Below are 21,746 nucleotides of genomic sequence, written 5' to 3'. Positions count from 1 at the left end.
AGAGCCAACTGTGGAAAAGACAGACCAGGCAGGGCACTGCTTGCCCTGCCCGTCAGCCTTAATGAGGCTGTGTTTTTTAATGAAAGGCGTAATTGCCGGGGAGACAAGCCGGCAGGGCGGCTGAGGGGAACCGGGCCGGGGGCGGCCCGCGGCGGGGAAACGGCGGTGGCTCCGCTCGACGAGGGGAAAAGGCGGTGGCTCCGCTCGACGAGGGGAAAAGGCTCCGGACGGACCCCCGGCCGGGTCGGGGTAGCCTAGCCCGGGCGGCCACAGCCCGCGGGGCGTTGCGCGGCAGCGGCCTCTCCTCTCCTCTCCCGCCCTCCCCTCCGCCTCGGTCCGCCCGTATCCCTGCATTCCCTGCTGCAGCACCCCCCTCCTCCCCTCAATCCCATCAGTAGCGGCGGCCCCGGGTTTGGCTCCCCGCGCTGCGGCGGTGCTCGGCGGAGGCTCCCCCCCGCCGCGGCCGCCATGTTGGGCTGCTGCGAGCTCGGCGGCGGCGGCGGCTGCTGCTGTTGCGTGTGACCGCGGGAGGGAGGGAAGGAGGGAGCGGCGGGGGAGAGGAGGGCGCGGAAGCGGAGGGGAGGGAGGGAGGGCGCCGCCGTTACCCCTCCCCGCCGCCCCGCGCACGCACACACACCCCACACACGCACCGCGGGAGGATGCCCTTTGCCCGGGGGGGCGAAGCCGGGAGAGCATCTCACCGCCGGGAGTGAAGCCGCCGCCGCCGGGACCTCCCGGCCCGCAGCGTGCGGCCGGAGCGAGGACGCCGGCGCTTTACCCTCCACCCCAGGACGCGCACCCGGAGAAGGAGGAGCAGGAGGGCGCCGCCGCAGCAGCAGCAGCCATGGGAAGGATTTGACAGGGCTCGGAGCGCTTCCCAGCCGCCCCGCGGCGGTGCCGGTGTGTAGGGGCGCGCGTCCCGCCCGCCGCCCCTTGGCGCAGCGGAGGAGAAAGGGGCGACGATGAAGACTTTAGTTTTTTTGAATCACTGAAAAGCCTTAAAAGGAGACTCGGTAAGGAGGAGGAGGAGGAAGGGAAAGGCTGCCCGGGGCAGGACGTGGCTGCGCCCTGACGAGGGGCGGCCGGGGGGACCTGCGCCCCACCCCCACGGCGGGCGCGGTGGCCGCGGAGGCGCTGCCCGCCGGGGCCGGGGGGAGGCGGCGGGGGCGGCGGGGCTGCGCGGCCCCCTCCCTCCCTTCGCTGCCTTCCTCCCTCGCCGCCGGTGTGTGCCGTTTTCTTCTTCCTTTCGTGTATATAAATATATAAATACATATATATATTCTTTTTTTTTCCCTTCCCGTCCGTTCTGGGAAGTGAAACGCTAGTGCGAGCCGAAGGGGGCTGTTACACTTTAATGATGCGGTGGGGCTCCTCTCAGGATCGTGTTGCATGATCTGCATTTTGAATGAAGGAGAAGACCTTTTTAAATATATAAGTGCGTATGCCTGTGCACGCACAGTGAAATCGGTGTCAGTCGGTCTCGGTTGAATTTGAGTGCAATTATTACCATTAAAGCGTCAGAAGTGGCCATGTATTTTTTTTCCTTCTTATTAAGCGTATTAAAAGATATTTCTGTAGGGTAACTATTTTTCTCTCTTAAAAATGATGCATCCACAGATACACGCTCTATGCGTGTGTCTGAAACTCGCAGGGGTTTAGTTTCAGGCTGGGAACACCGAGGTGGGCTGGAAATTAAGCACCTCTACGATTTGACACTTGTTAAAAATACTGTTGACTTCTTTTTAAAGAGCAAAACCCTCAAAAGATTTTTTTTTGTTGTTTTATTTTTTGTTGGTTTTTATTTTTGGCAAAGTAATAATAATCATTAAAAAAGAAACCTCAATGCAAACTGAAACAACCATGTCTGGAGAAGTGCGTTTGAAGCAGTTGGAGCAGTTTATTTTGGATGGGCCAACTCAGACTAATGGGCAATGCTTCAGTGTGGAAACCTTGCTGGATATACTCATCTGCCTTTATGATGAATGTAATAATTCCCCTCTGAGAAGAGAGAAGAACATCCTTGAGTATCTAGAGTGGGGTAAGTTTGAATGTGTTTATTTTGTGTACATCCGTCTGTGTTCCTGTCTGCTTTGTATAATGGCTCTGTTATTTATGTGTAAGAGGGGATTGTTTATAACTCAGTGTTTTACTGGGAAGCGTTATCAGTTTTACTGTATTTAAATCTGGTGGTGGTGCTAAAAAGAAATCCATATTGGTTATTTGTCTTTGAGGTATGCATGTAAAACATTATTCCTTTTCTTCCTTTTCTTTTTTGACATGGATCAGACTCTGGTACATGAGGCATATTTGTTTGCCTTCAGGCCCAGCTGTTGAGTTTTGTATCCGAAAGTTGCTGGGAATATAGAAGGGTGAGGGATAAATTCTCTGATTTGCTTCTGCAGTCAAATCTATACTGCTTTAAAATAAAAGGTGTTGATCAACAAGAAAATCCTTCAGCTCTCTTAAGTGATCTGGGTTTGAAATGTCTGTGAAAATGGAGAAAATGTCATTCTCTTCTTTAACATAAAATCATTCCTGACTTGGATTGATTTTCCTGATGAGGAAAACAAAGTTGAAAAGCAGAATGAAATCATGTGTCCCCCCAGCACTATTTTGATTTTCTTTTTACGTTTTGGAGAATAGGGTATTTGCAGATTTTTTTAAATGAAAACATGTGGATGATAGCATTCCAGTTCTTCTTAAGTTGTCACAGATCTGGTTGTCTCTGTTGGTGTTTTTTTTTCTTCTTAATTCGTTTTCTTCCTCCTCCAAAACATAGATGCAAAACAGAAGATGCAGTTTGACATAAGAACCTTGATAAGAACGGTTACTGTATCTGACCTTCAAACTTCAAAGTCATGCTGCACTTCTGCATCTACATGCAGAACCATTTACCGTATTTGCTTTGTAATAAATACATCAGCAGGCCTCCTTTATTAAAAAAAAAAGTGTATTTTTGGCACGTGTAACAGGCGTTTGATTAATTAGCTGGTTGAGCTCTTCATAATGAAGTCACTGTTTTGATAACTGATCTAACAACTTGAGGCTGATATGTGTGTGTTTTATTTTCCTGCTCCTCACTGTAGTCATCCTGACATCTAAGGGACATCTGACTCAGTAATTAAGTTTCTTGTACTGTTCATATTGCACTGGTCTTTGTTTTCTTATTATCTGGAGAAACAGGCTATAATTAATGCGTTCTGGCTAAGGAGGAAATAGTAATTAAAAGTACTTCTGAAGAATCTTCCCTTTAAAACCGTCACTGTGGCATACAGAAGCTGTGGAAGACTAGGAAAATATGGTGGCTCCAAGGGTATATTGTATGTAGGAGCTTAGTGTAGTCTAGAGCGGATCTAGCCAGCTGATACCCTGTAAATTAATACTAAAAAAAAAAAAGCGAACCATATCAATATGATCAGAGTAACAGTGCATTTGGGACCCATCGCATTGGGCGCTGGTGCGTTCAGTGGTAGTTGTTTGATGGATAAATTCATCATTATAAGGCTCTGACAGAACCCGAAGATTTCTGTAATAAACTTTACAGGCTGCTGATGGAAATAATAGACTGGTTTGGAAAGGCTGGAATAAGGTTTCTTGCTGGCCTGTTTTTCCTGCTACTTTTCCACTCTCGTGCTCCAGCTGTGCCTTAGCAAGACTCTTGAGCTTCAGATGACACCGGTTCCTCCATTTTCAAGGCTGAGTTGCCCAAGTCCTCTGCTCCCAGCTTTGCTGCCTGGACTTCTACCCTGAGAATTTTTTCAAGAGGGTTTGTGAGGTGAAATGCAAAAGCAACGGTTTCTAGTACCTGTCGTTGGAAGCATCTCTCTGAATGATGTCTTTATCCTGCAAACACTCCTTTGAGTTGTCTCTTCTGAAAGCCAGCCCTCCTAGTGAAGCTGGTGGTCTCTGGCATTTCTGTTGAGGTTGGGGGGTTGGCAAAATCAGGTTCCTGCAGCGGTAGCATACCCTCCAGAGCTCTGGCACAGTGAAGTTACTAAGGGTACCCTGTTCTTTGATGTAATCGTGACCTCGCATATCTCTCTCCCCAAAAGGGGAAACAATGCAAGTGGTTGATTAGAGAGAGGTTATATGTGGTTTTAAAGTCTGAGATGTGCCGCGTAGTGGCAGAAGCGGAAGGCTGGTAAGCCAGAAGTTGTGGGCTCTGCCCCTGCCTCCCTCAGTGACTCGATGTTGAAGTGCTTTCAGCTCGGTTTTTCTTCACCTTCGCTATTTGAACAGTAGGGAAAATACCACCAATTTTACACCAGGCAGTTCTGAAAGCTGCTGTATGTGAAGTGTTCTTAGTTTTGAATGCACTGTATAAAATAGCGTGTGTTAATTTATTTTTCCCATCGGTGAAATAAAACTTGGTGCGTGGTATATCTACTGGAGAGTGTCAGTTGGCTGCTGTCTTGGAAGGATGTTTTGTAGGTTTATTGCAAGCATCCACAAATTCGCTTCATCATTATGAAGAGGGCAATCTGAAATTTTTGGAACTGGTCTTGGAATGGTTTGAACTGGTATATTTGTGCATTTAGAAATTGCAAAATACAGATTTACTCCTGAGAACTGTTCATCACCTTAACCTTAAACTGCTGTTTTAAATTAATCTTTCTAGAAGCAAAAAAGATTTATTTATATAGGTAGTTATTTTTAAGAAAAGGCTAATAAATAGCTGTTTGGTGATCACAGACTTGTGTTGAGCACAACAGCAAAAAAATTTGTCTTGCTTTGCAGTGGTGCAGTTTGGTTTGCTACCGTTTGGTTTTGTTGGGATTTTGGGGTGGGATTTTTGTGGGGGGTGGATATATATTTTTATTTAAGCCGTGCTAGGTCTGAGATGTTACATGCTGTATTTCGTGTAAGACTGAATATGCTAGGAGGTATTCTAGCATGGAAAAGCTAATGTAGACTTAGTGACAGCCATGTGACTGCTGCTGTATTTAGGGCACTAAGCAGCTTCGTGTTCAAGTCCTTGGATCTTTTAGGACTGTTTTATGAACTTGTTATCTAGATATCTGTAATATATTAAAAAATGGAGCAGGATGAAACATTTGAGCATCTGAACTGGTTGCTCATCTTTTGTTTTCATTTGATGTTGCAAGTTTACCTCAGCAAGTGGAGAAAGTAAGGTCTCTGCAATGCGAAGTCGAGTTTTACATTTTTGTAGGTTTTCAGTCTTTCTGAGGTGCTTGAAATGACATTAGACTGATTTGATGTGTCAGGTTAATTATTTTGTGATTTAGAAGCTGCATTACTTCTAAAATCCTTTTTGCTTAAAGTGAAATTGTAATTCCTTTGCCTATTTTAATACATTATTAGTTTTGTGATGTGTGAATAAGATGATTTGATTTTGTTGTTTATTTTATATATGTAGTTTATATGCAAAGACAACCACGGAAACAACTGGTGTATTTGAGTTCTGAGGGTTAAATCAGGGCATGTTTTGAGATGACGGGAAGGAAACATTTAGATTTGGCTTGTTCTATGTATTTGATGCTAGTTTTCATTTTTATCTCTAGTGATGGTTGTATTTGTGATATAGAAGCAGGATTGTCTAATTATAGCAACTGGAGCTTACCAGAAAAAGCTATTGAGAATTCCAAGCATTCTGTTTTTTCTTTTCTACATGTGTATGAGTTGCCACAATGACTCAAGACTGTGAGGGAGGTAATGAAGGCTCATAAGCCTTGAAAGAAAAATACAGTGATAGAAAGAAGCTTTTAGAGATGTTTTTGTTCTGGGAAAACTTCCTTTACAATAACAGCAATTTGAATTGGTTTTAAAAAGAAACTAGAACAATGTTATTTAGGATGCATTGGAAGAAAACTAGAATAAACTTCAAAATGTGTGGAGATATGAGGGAGGGAAGATGGAGGGCACTGCCAATAGCAGTGACTTGGTTGAATCTGTTCTCTTGCAGGAAGTAAACTGTCCTTTAGTGGGTTTTATGTTACTGTGGGGTTTTTGTTGTTGGGGGGTTTTTTTGTTTGGTTGTTTGTTTGGGGTTTTTTTTCTACCAAAGGAGGCTTTGGAAGATGGGTTAAATTGTCCTCATTTCATCTCTAGTAGAACTGAAATGTGGTGTACATGCAGTGCTGATGTGGTCATAGACTAGACTGTCATCATTGGTCTCATACTTCTGTCATTCAGATGTGCAGCATCTTTTCTGGCCATTAAAAATGATTCTATCATCATAAAACCATTTTTCAAGACAAAGTTGTGGAGAGGTTGTCTGAGTTTTCCTTGTGGTAGTCTCTCTCTCCCTCTCATGTTTTTTCTTAAGAAAAAATGGTATGCCTGTTTTGAAGTTAGGCTTGTTTTAAAATATCAGTAACAAAAGAAAACAGAATCTTGCTGTGGTCTCCTGTACCTCATCTGTGTTACCTGTCTGCTTGTAGGTCATGAAGGAAATCACAGGCATTTGCAGCTATGAGTTGCTTATATTTTGTTTTTAAAACAGGCTGTTAGAAAAAGTACTTCATTTAGGTCCTACTCTTAGCAGAGACAGCAGCAAAAGACTTTAGAACACTTAAAGCTGAGTACTTTTTTTATTAAAGTAGACTTCAGTGCTTAGTACTATTTAACCCATTAGAAATACATTTAAAAAATACATTTTAGGAATTATAATTGGTTTTTTTCTTATTATAGTCATACAACTGGGAAAATCTCTTCATCTGATTGACATAAGCGAAAACAGTTATTAAATTATTTTTGGGAAAGAATGAGCATCCTGCTTGACAAGGCCACATAATGTGCTTAAGCATATATCTAATTTTAAATGTGAGTTGTTTTACTGCCTGCAGCAGAGGTATACGGAGGTATGGGGATCCATCTATATTGAAGTCATTGTGGCATTCTTGATGCATAAATTTCTGTCTTTAATGACACTTTACTGCTTATTTACATAAATTATTGTTTCTGTTAAACAGTTGCAGCTAACAATTAAATGCTTTTTATTGATTAGGGTGAGAGAAGGAGGTTCTTCAATACTGGCAAATAGAAACGACCTTCAAATCTCCATGTTTCAGAATACTGTGTAAACAGCTTTTTAGAGGTGCAGTTTTATACCAAATTAATTGAAAAGAGAAAGAAATTGCAGGAAAGTATGTAGAATGGTTGCCTGTGCAGACCTTACTGTTAGGTAGCTCTGTGTTTAACCTCTGTACTTTTTGAGTTGGGACCTCTCTCACATTTATTTCCATTTTGATTTGTGTCTTGAACAGAGGAAACTAATTACTGGAAGTTAATCAACAGTTATGATGTGATCAAATGAGCTGTGAGGCCGTCCAGTTAATTCTACTTGGTTTGCATTAGGGTTAAAGACAGTTTCCAGTAGAGTGAGGCATTAACCCATTGTAACACATTTGTTTCTTAACACATTTACAGTATACCAAGTTTTTTAAACTTACTTTTACTTAATATTAACTTGTTGGGGTTTTTTTAAGGATGTTCTTTTTGGTTGTTTTTATTCCTTTGGGCTGGGGAAGTTTGGAGGTATTCAGAAGCTGCCTGAAAGGCTTTGGGATTTATGTATTTAGGTTGACTGATTTCTATCAGTGATGTCCTTTTTATTTCAGAGGAGTATGGCTTGCTTAGATAGAAAGCTAACTAATATTTCATTTTCAGGAATTTTAGGAATGCCTTTATTCTGTACGGAAATTCCTAGCATGCTTTGGTCTAATGGGGACAAATGGAGAAATACAATTATATGAGTTAGTCTGCTCAGTGGGCATTATCATCCTCATGACAACACAAGAAATTCCCTGTTTCTAAGACATTTCATGTTAAAGGGTTAATCCAATAGTTTTTCTGTGGGACGATCATAACTGTAAAGTGTACTGCTGAAGGTGTGTTTGAATTCTTAACCTCTGTGTAGCATATGACGCTGTGCTTGTGTTTACCTGATTAAACACCTTCCTTATCTTTTGGCCTTTCTCTCCTGAACTTTACTGACATACTCTTGTATAACCTGTAGTGTATTATTAGTTCACAGTTGGCTGAAGGAAGGATATTGTACTATAAGAACCATAAGCTTATTTGGCCCAGTATAGTTTAATACTTTTTTTTTATATATATATATATTTTCCCCACAAAGATCAAGAGAAACTACCTTTCTTTTTGAAGCTCTATCTTATGCCCACAGATCAGTGCTTGAATTCTGAATAGCAGCAGCAAATAAAAGTAACTTCACTTCTGAGTCATACCTGTGGCTGGATAGTCAGGTGCCAATGTTGTTTTGAAATTTTATTGTGAATAAATTGCAAATACAGAATTTCCAGATACAAAGTGGATGCAGGCTACTATCCTGGAAATTATTTTTCCCATATTATTTTCTGAAAGTGGACACTATAAATTATCCTGGATGCATTTTGGCAAAATATTAACCCATTCATAGCATCCCTAATTACTTTTATACTGTAAAAAACTTACCATCTTCATTCTTCATTTGCATAGAAAACTTCCAAAAGCAATTAGATCCTGTTGCTGAGCTGTAAAGTCTGACTGAAAAAGGTACAGTGGATAGCTGAGACAAAATTAAAAGAAAAGGCCAGCTTCTAGACTCCTAACTTTTATCTTTTGGCAAAGCAGGCCTTCCTGCCGTAAGCATTTGTGCTTGTTTAATTTTATTTTCTTTTTCTGGCTGAATAACTAGAATATTTTGTTCAACTCTGGTTTAACTTACCTCAAAACATTATTTTTCTGAAATCCTCATTAAGCTTGGGGAATGCCACTAATGTGGACTAAAATCTTTAAAAAACGCAAGTGAATTAGGTCAGTCATGTGCAATCTTTTGTTAACTACAAGATTTTTATTTCAAATAGTTTAAACATGACATTAGGCTTAATAATAACTGCTAAAATCTTCTATTCAGATGGGTCAGTTTGCTTTATTTCTAATAATACACCCTAATTAGGTTTACTAGTGGTCACCATGGATAAAATCCACATGTGGTGTATCCAGGCTCCTGATACTTTGTGTTTCATAATTCTTCCTTATCCCTATCCAGACTTCCAGTTTAATTTAAATTGGTTTTGTTACACAATATTGTAGGTTTCTTTTAGTCTTAGGGATAAACTTCTAAGTGCACCTTCTCTCCGCATCTTTTTGAAAAGTTTTTGATCTGGAGCTCGTAGATGTTATGAACTGCAGTATTTTGTAGGCCTTTTTGAGGAAAAAGCCCAACCTTTTAAATATATTTCTACCAAAGTGCTGAACAAAATATATGGTAATTCTTTTTGTAGAAAGACTAGGTGAGTTTAGAGTGGCATGCCAAAGGGGAGGGGAAGAAGCATTTGTAGATGTTAATAACAGTAATTACATTTCCTTCAAACGTTGTGGGATTAGACCAGCTACACTTTGTTGCTCTTTTGTTTGGTTTCTTTTCAGTCTCAGCAGTCTGGGCTTAGAGGAGGACGACTGTTGTCTTAGCTCGGCAGCTTGGAAGTACTTTGTTCTCAGAGTGGAGATGAGCAGGTTTTCTGTGTAAAGGGTTTTGTTTTATTTATTTATTTATTTTTAAAGTGTTCCCTCTCACTGTTGCCCTCGTTTCATCCTTTTCATCTTAAAATCCTACTTTATTTTAGGCTTGTGTGACTGTCCTGCTTGTGAGGTGTCCTCACCTGTGGTGAAGGGCCCGCAGGTCTCCATTTCTGAGTTCTTCCTCCTTTCCTTTCTGTGTGTTTTTTCATGGGTAATGTTATTCCAAAGCAAAGCTTTAATGTATTTACCTTTCTCCTGCTCTTCTTCCCCACTCCCATTCTGTTGTTTTTCATCGGAGCAAGATCTTAATTTCTCTTTCGAACATGATGTGGATATCCATGTGTCAGTCTCATCTTCCCATGGCCCAAATCTTGGTTTCTGGATTCTAACTTTTGTTTTTCTTGTGTTTCTCCTGAGTCATTTCCACTCTTTCATGATTTTGTTGGTCAGGTTCAAAATAGAGAGATTGTCCATAGAGAGTGGTAACAAAAAGAAGTCACCTGTGTGAGAAATAAGCACAGGTTTTACCCACAGGTGCACACACATAGCGTTTTCTGTAAGCACCCTGTTTATTTCTTGTTAGACCCAGTACATATCAATTGATTTACTATCGTGAATCATTTGTACTTGTAAGCTCTTGCAGAACTGGGGCCTTGGCTCTTTGTTCTGGCCATGAGTAAGCATCTGTGATCTGTTTTAGTCCTGCGGTCTAAATACGAAGTGACTTCAGTGGGAGTACAGCTTTATTATTGTAAGAGCTAAAACTAAAATAAAGAAGTGATGGGAAGGGTGGCAATGACTTTTGTTACAGGAATGCAAAGTGGTTTAAGAAAATGTCATTTGTGCTGTGGGGACACCGTAGTCCCAAGGTACTTCCTGCTCTTGCTCATTAAAGCCTTTTCACCTTTACCACCTGCCTTTTGTAAATAAAGCACTGTGTTGTTCGAATGTTTTGCGGGACACATAGTAACAAGAGGAGGAGGAAATAGAAGTTGGTATTTTAATTGTAACTTGCTGGTTTTATCTTGGGTGGGAGCTGACTTGATGGTGTCTTAGGGCTGGCTAAATCCACCAGTCTTTTTTTGCTGGTGCTTATGTGGGCAAAGGGACATAACCCAGTCAAAAACTAACACTGAAAAAACATGTTGAAATCTGTCGGATCCGGTTGTGTGAAGAGATTGTACTGGTGTTTGTGCAAAAGGAGGGGGCTAGGACTGTGACAGCCCAGGCTTCACCTCCTGCGGCTCCTGTGCTCCGTTTAGAGGCTGCCTCTCACATTCCCCCTAACATACAACGAAGCTACAATTTTGAACCAAATTTTGACATTACCACCTTCTTCTAACAGATATTTGGTGTAGAAATTCAGTGAGCCTTTTTGTTTCCACAACAGTTACCAAAACTTTTCTTCTTGCAATGAGAAAATGTCTAATCATGACTAGGGGTCTTCAAAATAGCTGTCTGATTTTGACGATGGCAATTCCTTGGAAAAAGAAGGCGTTGGTGTATTTGTGTGTTTTGTGGTATTTGGCATAGTATCACTCAGTGTCTTTAAACATTTTTCCTTGTACATTTTGTAACTGAAAGACAAGGATTCTTATATTAACAGACTTGGAATAGTTTTGTTCTATTTCCCTCAACTTTTAGAAAACACTTAACATCGTTCTATTTTCTGATAATTTAAAAGGATCCTTTTATAATTTTGGTAGGGAGTGACACAAAAGAGACTTGTTTTTGCTGTGATCTGATATGTTAGAGGGAAATTATAGAAGCTGCTTCCTACGCAAATAGAAATTTGCAGAGAAAATCATTATCGTTTAGCTGTGCTGTTTCTCTCCTAAGACGCTTTATTTTTTTCTGTGTCCCTCCACCCCCAATATTGACTATTTTTACCTTCATAGCTAGTAACTATCTTTGGCTAATTAAAGATGTATTTCTAAACTTCAGTATCTTTGCAAAAGCCATAATTTAACTCTTAAAATAAATTTGGGCAAGTTGTTTTTTTTCTAGATCCATGTACTTAGTAGGCTGGCTTTTTTGTTTTCTTTATACTCTTGTGTGTTAGCTGTTTTTCTGAAAGTAAGGAGTGACTTAATGTCTCTGCTGATGGTAATCCAGACTCTCAAAAAGCAAACTCTATTTAGAGTTAAGGTTACTAAGAGAAAATGGTATACTATGCATATTACCACAGCTGGTGTGTATTATTTTGTTAACTTGGTATTTCTTGGTTAACTTGATCCTCTAGTAACACTTTGACTTGAGAGAAGATGATCTGGGACCCAGTTGTTTCTAGTGACATAGTTTCTTAGCTCCTTCAGTGAATATCTGCACAAATACGCCATTGAGTATACGCTGCCTGAGTTCATGTGAACACCTGAAAAGTCTCTTCCTGGGTGATTTAGCAGAGATGTCATCTGATCTTATCGGTAGTAGCACACTGCTTTATCTGTGGGGAGGGGGGAAGGATACCGCAGGGGCAAGGAGTTGCTGATATGCTGTCTAGCTACACACTTCTTGAATTTTTACATTCCTTTTCTCCAAAACTAAGGTTATTTAATGGAATTAGTATTATTTACTGACAGTGTTACATTCACCTTGTGATCTTTGGCACTACCAGTAGAAGGGAATTTTTTCCAAGAAATGCTTGATATTAGTACTTAAAAAATTTGCTTTAATTTCACCATTAAGCTTTCTTCATAAGGGAACAATCCATTCTCAAGGGTTTTTTTTCTTTATCTTGGTCATGTAGTTTATGTTGTCAATAAATGTATTTAACCATGTATGTGGTTGTAGTTATAATTACAAAAGCTTCTTAAACACCCCAAAATCTACATGATATGTTGCTGCATGTTGACTGTTTCTAAAGCCTCAATACATTCAGTTCTAAGACATGCTGAATTTGTGGCACTAAAAGCTTTCAATGACATCAAACTGTCATATGATTATTCAAAACTTGTCGAATTTTGTTCCATGTGATCTTGTGACTTATTTTTTCCCCACCCACCTTAATTAAGAAGTAGAATGTTAATTGACAAGTCTTAGTGATGACTGCTTGTGTTCAGTAAAATTAAATTTTACATTTTAAAACACAGGAGTTAAGCAAATGTTATTCTGTCTCTAAAAGAAGCAGTTTCTTGCCTTGTGCCTTTCACTTTAGAGAGGAATTCCAACTTTTGGGCATTTCCTTTGATTTTTTTTTCCCCCCCCCCCCCAGTTTAAAGAAACCATTTTCTCTAATAAATCACTGTTGGATCTGGTTAGATCAAATTAATTCACTTGTTTGAGGCAAGTACTTTCTTTAGTAAAATAAAGTAGTTTTGATGTTATCCCCTGATTCTAAAGCAATAAAGAACACTTCGATAGATTTTCATGGCATTTTTGCTAATGTTAGGCTACCATTTGCTTTTGCTTTTACTTTAGATTTTCAATTTCTTTCAGGCACACCTCCAGTTCTTTCCGTATTCCTCTCCCACGGCACGTGAAGTCATATGCTCTTACACCGACTGGGCGCAAAGGTCATTCTTAGCACTGTTGCAGTGTCAGGGCTACAGAACCATTTCCTATGGGAAGCGGCAGAGGAAGCTTGCAGGAGATTGAAGACTGTGACTGAAGTAATTTTGGCAAAGCTACAAGGATTTCTTCTTGGTGTGCCGATTGTTGTTTTCAGTAACACCCCCACCATCATCCCCCTAAAAGCTTACGGCAGAATTTGCATTAGCTTCAAGAGAAGCCAGGTCAAGCATGTCAAACTGCACGTTTGAGTTAAGCATAAACACCTATCACAGGAGTTTGGGGTCCTTTGTGTGTGTGTGTTTATAAAAGCCATGTAGCTCTTCTGCATTGTGTCATACCTGATGTCCTTTCTCACTCAGAGTACCCAAATAAGACAGAAATATTTGAAATCTGTAAGCGTGCTATTTGCAGACATTTCGAGCCTCACAATTTCAGCCTAGGACTCTGTGAATAAGCCCAGATTCTCTTATTTGTCTCTGCCTTAGTGTCTGTCTCATACCATATTCTTCTAATCCTGGCACTTAAGGACTTATGTGCTATTTTTCCCTGCTGCTTTTTTCCTCTTTTAGAGAAAAACAGGCTCTCCAGTGAAAAGTACATTTCCCAGTCATAGGTGGTGTGTCAGGGCTTCAGAAAGTTAAGATGTCTCAATGAGGAAGGATTCACTTAGTGGATCTTTAGGAAGGAGGACTGTCTATCAAGATGAGTATTTGTAAAAGTATTAAATAGAAATTCAGATGTCATATTTAGAAGACTCTGTGTATAAATAGATATAGATTATATATAGGAAAACATTTTTTCAATTTTTTTTTTTTTTTTTTTTTTTTACAATAAACTTACAGACTTTTAAGTGGTAGGCGTTGACTTAGAGCCATGAGCCAAAACTGTGATGTCTGTCTGGTTGGAAGAAGAAAGCATTTGCAAGCCAAATTCAGCTCTCATTTAATGGAGATAAACATGAAGTTAAAGCACTGATTCCTGTGCGATATTACAGCAGTTCATATTTGCTGCTGAGCTTTTAAAGAAAGCCAAGCCGCTTACTTGAGGGCATTAACTAGTTAAGTATTTAAAACTGCAGTTCAAGTACTGTAGCTTTTTCTAGGCATCCAGAGAGATTATTTCCTTTATTTTGCTTTAATTTTTTTAAAGTATACTGTAAAACATGTATATTTCTTTTCAAGTTGGGAGGGTCTTAAATGTTCTTTTTTTTTCTTTAAATAGTATGATTCCTGGTGAGAAAGTCATTTACAATGATACTGGGAACTTGCATATATTGCCTTGAAAATCTGTTTGAGAAAAATAGGTGGTTATTAACATCTTAAATATCTCTGCAAAGAAATGGAGGCAGAGCTGTGATTTGTTGAAGGCCCTTCAAATATTCAGTGGAAAAGCAGTTTCTAGGATTCAGGTTTATGTGTATTCCTTCCAAATATTTTTCTTCAAAGTTTGTGAAATGTTTGCTGTGGAAATTCTTGAAGGTGTGGGTGGTTTGTAACTTCTGTGTGTCTAAGTGCTTTATTTATTTGCTTAAATTTTTAGCATACTGTTTGAGTATGCTTTTTCTTGGTGTCGTTACTTGAGAAAGCTTGGAATCTTATTTCTCTGGTCTTGTTGCTGTGATGTCCTCTTTCCTCCCTCTCCTGTAACTTTAGCATTGTACAACTCAGAGCAGCGGCAATTGTTTAATTTCTCATAAGGGAAGTGCTCTTTTCTGCAGCGGTCAAGTGGATGCTTGCCAGAATTGTGTTTTGAGCAACTGTTTATGGATGTTGAACTTGGACCTCCATAAAAATTAAGCTTCTTTTAACTCATACAGCAGTTGGTACCTCACCTATTCAAAAATCTTTCCTGCAGCCCCACGAAGTACATGCATTCCACTGGTATTGCAGAAAAGTTTTCCCAGAGTGTCTAAATAGCTCATATAAAATGTAATGTGTGCATTTAAATCTTGTCTCATACTCAGTATTTATGAAATAGGTCTGCACTGACTCCTGCTGCGTGTAGGGTTTGCTTAGCTTGAGTGGACTTTGGGGAAGACTGGTGGTGGTGGTGTTGGAGCAAGTAACTGTTAGACTGCAGAATTTAGTTCAGAGAGGAGAAAGGGAATTTGTACGTAACATTGCTACGCTAGAAAATTTTCCCTGTAAAACTTTGTATGCTTTCAGGAGGACAAATGTGATGACAAGAGAGATAACCAGAAACTTGATTATAATCTCCAGCTAACACTGGAAATTATCTCCTGGAAAGCTGTATGTGCATAGATATTGCTCAAAAAAGGCTTAACTGAAGGTTGAGGCAAGTCCTCTTAGAACGTTGTGTTTAGTCATCAGTTGAGGTAAAAAAGACAGTATAGGTAGGCAATTTCACAGTACGGTTACTTCTGTGGATCAGGAAATTTCCCCTCCCTACCCTTCCACCCCTCCTTTTTTTTCTGCCTGGTTCTCCTGAGTATCTGCTTCCTGCCTGTTCCCACTGCATGCTGAACTGCCCTGTGAGGAATTTATTTTAAAGCAACTGTACTAAGTGAAACTCAGCTTTCCATTAAGAATGGATGCTCTACATTTTTAGTTAATTTTTGTTTCGATATTTTGCGCTTAAGGACTTTTGAACACGTTCTGCAGGGTGCCCTGAGGTTGGTTGGTTGGTCAGTCTGTTTTTAGAGCAACTTAGTCATGACATGCCAGAAGGGAAGTGCTGAATTTTTCTTTTTTAAATAGTACTGCAAAATAAAAATTCAAGAACTATTCCAGAGATATTACTTTGCAGATAGCAGCTATGTCCCAGGCACAGTGTAATTTATGTAATACATAATGCTTTGCATCAGAAGTTATCATAATTTATTTATGGGGGAGTTTGTTTAATAAGGATATTTCGGAGTGATTTCACTGTCTCATTATAATTTGCATTTACTTTGTGTTTTATTTGTGGGGAAACATTTTGTACAAATCGCTGTAATTTGTCTTTTTGCTCTGCCAGATTCAAATGGCAAAAATTCTTGAAGTGTCCCAGGGTATGTAGTTGTTATATACCTGGAACAGAGGAATCGGAGCAGGCATTGAGTTTCTCCAAGTTCTTCAGTGAATGTACGGCAAAGGTTGGAATTTGCCTTCCATGGCCTACTGCCATAGTCAGCCCTTGCGTACACGTTCTGAACATGGGGAAGGAATAGCTATTCCTCTGTTCTACTATTGCACATTTAATATTTGTAAAATGAGTGATTTAGGGTTCTCATTCTCGATTTGGTATCGTAGGACTTTAGAAACTTGCCTGCTGTTCTTTCTTTTACAGTGTGGTGTGGAAGGTCATGAATGAAATGAAGCTCTGAGGTTATAGGCTTACTAAAATGAATTTGTTTTCTTGCTAGTGCACGGAGAGTGGAATGTGGGATTTTAGTCCAGTCTTGGCTTCATTAGCAGATGGATAGAGAAAAGTAACTTTTAATTAATTCTTTGATTGTTTAAAGTGAGCTTTCTTGGGGGAAAAAAACCAAACAAAAACCCAATGAAGTATTAAGACTTCAGCCTGACCACATGCCATCTGAAGTAATGGATAGTCATTCACAGCTGTGTAAAATCAAAGGCAGTCAGAACAGTAGTGGGTTTTAAAAATCTTCTTTTGGTATGGAACAGTAACATCTGAATGAAGTGCAAGCTAGTACAAAAGCAGATCCTACATCAGTATTTGTTTTGGAGAGCTTCAATAGCTCATTTGTGGTTTTCCTGCTTGTAAATAATGCAGTTAGCCCATCTCCTACTGAATGTTTTTATTCTTTGTATTTTCTGCTGATGAATGTATCCGAGTCTCTGAGTTGTATTAAGGAAGGGTATAGAGCCAGTTATGTGCTGATTTCTTGAGCTAAATCCCAACTTGCACAGAAGAACTTAATGTTCTCCTGGAGGTTCTTGGGTCCTGTCCTCCTTCTCTTCTCAATCCCGTGTAAGGGAGGAAGCTTTCTTTTATGTAGTATTAGTATAGTAAGTCCCTTCCATCTTGTGAGCTCAGTACTATAGTAGGTGAGCTGCGGATTAAATGGAGAGTAATTCCTTTATTCATCCCTTTGATGCTTTTTTCCCCTCTTGCTTCTTGTGTCTTTAATGGTAGCTGAGACCGAATTGCTGTGCTCAAGAATCTCCGTGAGTTTGTTAGCACAGTCAAAATAATCTTTGTTTTAAGGTACTTTTCTGCACCAAATATGATAATACTTTTCCTCAAAAATGCTATTGTGGATGGTTGCGCTGGAAAAAAGAGCCATGTTTCTCTCTTGTGATTTCATTAACTGTGTACTGTGCATCATTTTGGGGCTCATTAGCTGAGAAGAGTAGCTAGGATTCAAAACTTAAATACTTGAAGTAATCCAGTCATATTTTTCTTTCTGATGTTGTTCACAGTGGTAAGAGAAAGACCAATACAAGAAAAGTCAATGTGATAATTTTTCTTTCCTTTTTCTTTCAAGCCTGATAGCTCAGGAAGGAAACCTTACCATGAAAAGAGAATTGCCATTTCAGTGGTATTGTAGAGCACTGACCTTCTGGTTGTGTTCAGGGCACTGCCTTCTGCTTAGCTTCCGCACAACTGTGGAACACATGGCTGATGGTTCAGAACTGTCTTTCCATGTTTGTTAAGATTTATGAGTCATTCTTAAACAGTGTTTTGATGTGACCTAAACGTGCCTCTGTTCCCCCACTATAAGTATCTTGCTTTTGAATTATTTCAAAGCAATGACAGGATGTGTAGGACCAAGTCTTGCTTATCTAATTCTCAGAATTATTCCATGTGTAGGAGTGAAGTGTTTCACGCATTGAGTATGACTTGAACAGGATACAAGGATTGTTCTTGAGCTGTTTGACCTGGGATGCTGTTTCTCCTGAATTTGAGGATTTTATGTTATATGTGGAAAGATGTCTTCATCTCAAGCAGTCCCTAATAAGACCGGGAGCCAGTCGTACCTGTCATTTGGAAATGCAAGGCCTAATTAATGATTCTGTTACTGCTTTTTTGCTTGATATCAACTGGTATTTTGAAAGCACTTGCGGAAGTAGAATCCTTTCACACTCACTGGATGTTGAACATTTTTGCCCAGCCTCTTGGTTGCTGTTCCAGTGATTTACAGCTCAGCTCCACAGTTTGACATCTGCACACCTGAGGGCAGTGAACTGATTGTAGGGTGAGATGTATCTATGATAGCAGCAAGGCTAGGTTAAGAAGTTGAGGGAGATGTATTGTGTAACTGTACCTTGTTGAGCTGTCAGGAGGTTTTTATTTGTCTCTTCCCAGAAATACACCACCAGATCCTAATGGTGTAAGAATGGAGTAAAGAATGGCAATGTTAGTGTTAGGAAGAAATTTGCCTGGTGTTCTTTGTGCATCTATGATGTAATTTGGCTGCGTAAAAGCTTGAGCTAATTCTGGTTTTGCATTAAAGGTCAGAGAATTCCTTCTAGTCTGAAAGAAAGGGAATATGAGTATCACTTAGAGCTTTAGCCAAAATAGTCCATGTTGTACTTTATCCGCAAATGCAAAGGTAAGATGCATTCCAAATTACAATGGGGAGTCTTCCTGGGAATTGCTTTGCAGGTTAATGGTGTTCCTTTCTATACTTTTCTCTATTTGAGGGCACTTGAGCGTAGAATATGAAGCATCAGAGGCCAGGAAGAAGGAGCTGCAGGCAGGCAGTCTCTGCTGAGCCCCTGAACACGTTTTAAGCAGAGAAGAGAGGGAGGGTGTTTGCTGCACCTTCCAGGGGCTCTGCCAGATGTCAGGCCTGGGAGCATCCACTTCAGAAGGCTGGTAAAAATTGGCTTTAGGAGCAACTTGAAGGTGATTTTCGGTAGATGTATCCTGAATGTTACGTAAGTGGATTTTGCGTGAAAGCTTTGACATTATTTAAGTGATTATTAAATGACTTAAGAATACAGTAAAAATTTCTGAAAATTCGTTTTGTTGCTAGTATGTATCTATGATAGAAATACTGAAAGAAATCGTTAAAATTGTATAAATACAAACTGATAGAATTAATAATCTACCTGTGTGTATTCTATCTTGGTGTGTAGCTGTATGATTGTGGTGTTTTCCCTGTCCTCCCAGCATCTGTTTTGTGTATCACATAGGACAGTAGGGCTCTGGAAATTCATTCAGATTTTGTTGGGGTGTAAACTGTCAAAGTTAGCAGTTATGTAGGGAATGAAGTTGTGGTTTGCAGAAAAGGAAAATGTGGGGGGTTTTAGGGGGGAATTGAATGATGCAATGGAGAATTTGATTCTCTTGCTGACTGCTACAGAGGTGTTTTGTTTTTTTAATGTGATGCTAGATATTAACCACGTATTTTGTATGTAGCCACTAACTGTGCTTTCATCACCATATGGATCAGTTTGTTGACTTCCTGTGGTTTGACGAGAAGAGATACCGAGAACTCTCAGCTGTCACCGAAATCACTTGGAGCTCTGCTTTAAACTGTAAAGCTCTGTATAATGCTACGTGCTCTAAAAAGTTGTATATGGAATTCTAAAATTATTGGTTAATGTTGGATGACTACTTTTTCCCCTCATTTATTATGTCCCGATTCCTTTTGTCATAAAGGTGATAATATCACTGGCTCTTGGAAGGATATTTTGAAAGGTAGTGTATTTAGGATACTGCCATAAAGAGTGCATTTAACAATTTTTGTGAGAGTTAACAAATCTTGCTGCAGAATAAATAAGATGTACTGTTTTCAGGAAACACCTGAATATATCTTACCTGAGCATTGAAAAGGTTGTAGACTGTCATTGTTTTTATGTCCTCTAGTTTGTCACCATCCCAAACTTTAATGTTCTTCAGCATTGATGTCTTAACCCATTCTTGTTTGTTTTTTTTCTTTGACCCATCTTTGTCCGGTCAAAATTTTATTCCAATGAATTATCTTTGGTTTGTTGTTTTGTTTTTCTTTTTTTTTTTAACAGGGTATTCACTTTATAAATTGCACATTATAAGACATGCATGGAAATCATAATATATTTATTCTACCTACTTTATTGTTGTAGCTGTTCTTGATCAGAACAGACAGTTTCTCTGAACATAGCTCATGTCAATTTTGAGAACAGCTTCTGTTTTGGAAGAGATGAGTAGAATTTTTCTGAATTAAAATGAGGTGTGATGGAGCTACTGATAGCTGAGGGAAGGGAAAAATCTATCTAAAAGAAGTGGTGACAAGTTTCATTTGGCTTTGTCTCAATGTCACTATGTTTTGTAGATAGTTAAGGAGAGAGTGTACTGTGCCTAAAATAAGATAGTCTGTGTGTTAGAGAAGTGCGTTTTAGGGTGCATGTTGAAAATTCCTGTAGATTCAGTGAAAGTATGTAAATGTATTTAAAAGCTTCCAGAGAGGGATCCTGTATGCCTAAATTAGATGCTTTCCATCATATACTTCTCTCAGCCTTTAGGAGAGTGTAGTTCAGCTTTCACATAGTGCGCCTGTCAGTTTGCCTTAGCAACACTTTGCAGTTGATGCTGTTGTATCTTTGAACATCCAAAGGTAACTCTAATGCCATAGCCCAAAATATTTTTTTTTCCCTGTTCTTTTGAGGGAGGGGTGATCCTAGGGGAAGCTACAGCTGCAAGATGTTTCACTGTTTAAAGTAATGTGCCTCAGCCAGTAGGGAAGGAAGCCAGTGTTTCAATTCCAGCTCCAGTCACTTGTGGCTAGAAGACAGCATCCAGGCCCAAAGATAAAGGACATTCTGTATCTCTTCTGCTTCACCATTTTTGGGAAAAGAGCACTATGTTTTCCTTCTCCAGTGGTAGGTTTGTAGTAGGAATGTACTTTACCAAACCTTAAATTAAGAAGAAGCATAACACCGATTGTCTTTCCAAAATTCAAAGTATTGCTTTTTGTACTTTCCTCTTTTAAAATCTCACTGCTACAGAACAAAAACAAAGCAAGCTGCTTCTCAGTTAATCACAAGAACATTTAAAGCTGCGCTGCTGCCATAGTGCTGCGTATCTGGTACAGGAAAAACCTTTCTTTTGATGGAGATGTGGGCATCTTGAGCCCCTCTTCTGTCTTGATTATGCCTTAAACTGCTTCCATGTTACTATTTCATCAGCAGCCTCTCTTATTTAAAGTTTTCCTTGCCTCTGGCGATTCATTACTGTCTCCTTCGGACCCTTAGCTTGGAAGCTTACACACCATACGCCTTGCACTAGGCTTGATGTCTCTTAACTATGCTTAAAAGGATAGTGCAGTAATACCAGCATCGGATACTCAATCCACAGAGTTCCTGGCAGCCTGTCTGTATTTCACGTAGAGGTAGTGCTCTACCTGGGGAGGTACAGGTGACAACAGTGCAATTATACAGGTGGCAAAAAGGTTGCCGAACCTTGCTAATTTGTGCAGAATGATGCAAATTGCTTAGCAGATCTAGCAAGGGAAATTCAAGACAGAGTTTATTGGCAAATTAATATGATTTTTCTGATCGTATTTTCTGACTACTTCCATAGAAGTAGTCTGGAACCTGGAAAAGCAATACTTCTGTTCAGTCTGACTAGATTTGCAGGGTATGGGGAAATTGTCTACGGGACCTTCTTAATGGTCTTCTCTTTCAGGAATGAATTTTCATAGTATAGGTTTACCTTATCAAGTTTACCTAAAAGAGAAAAGAATTGGCACAGCCCTGTATTTTATTTTCTGCAGTGTTGTATGAGTCTCAGTCTTCATGTTTGATTCTAATCAAATTCCTTATACTTGCTTTCTCTGTTTTTTAGTTGCAAAATGTAGG

At 39.7% G+C, this 21,746-nt stretch overlaps 1 protein-coding gene across 9 annotated transcripts in view; it reads left to right on the top strand.

Annotated features, from left to right (window-relative positions):
• Window positions 1-569: 569 nt before the first annotated feature.
• CDC42BPA (CDC42 binding protein kinase alpha) overlaps window positions 570-21,746 on the top strand; it is a 189,284-nt gene continuing 168,107 nt past the window's right edge. For all 9 annotated transcript variants that reach the window (XM_054820852.1, XM_054820855.1, XM_054820850.1 and 6 more), the window contains exons 1-2: window positions 570-1,013; window positions 1,814-2,038. In XM_054820852.1, coding sequence (XP_054676827.1) covers window positions 1,843-2,038 — 196 coding nt within the window. In that variant the 5' untranslated portion in view covers window positions 570-1,013; window positions 1,814-1,842. The remainder of the gene's footprint in view (window positions 1,014-1,813; window positions 2,039-21,746) is intronic.

This window comes from Grus americana, chromosome 3 (genome assembly GCF_028858705.1).
Source record: "Grus americana isolate bGruAme1 chromosome 3, bGruAme1.mat, whole genome shotgun sequence".
NCBI classification, from domain to species: domain Eukaryota; kingdom Metazoa; phylum Chordata; class Aves; order Gruiformes; family Gruidae; genus Grus; species Grus americana.
Note: the sequence above shows the minus strand (reverse complement) of the source record. Positions and strands in the feature narration are given on the sequence as shown.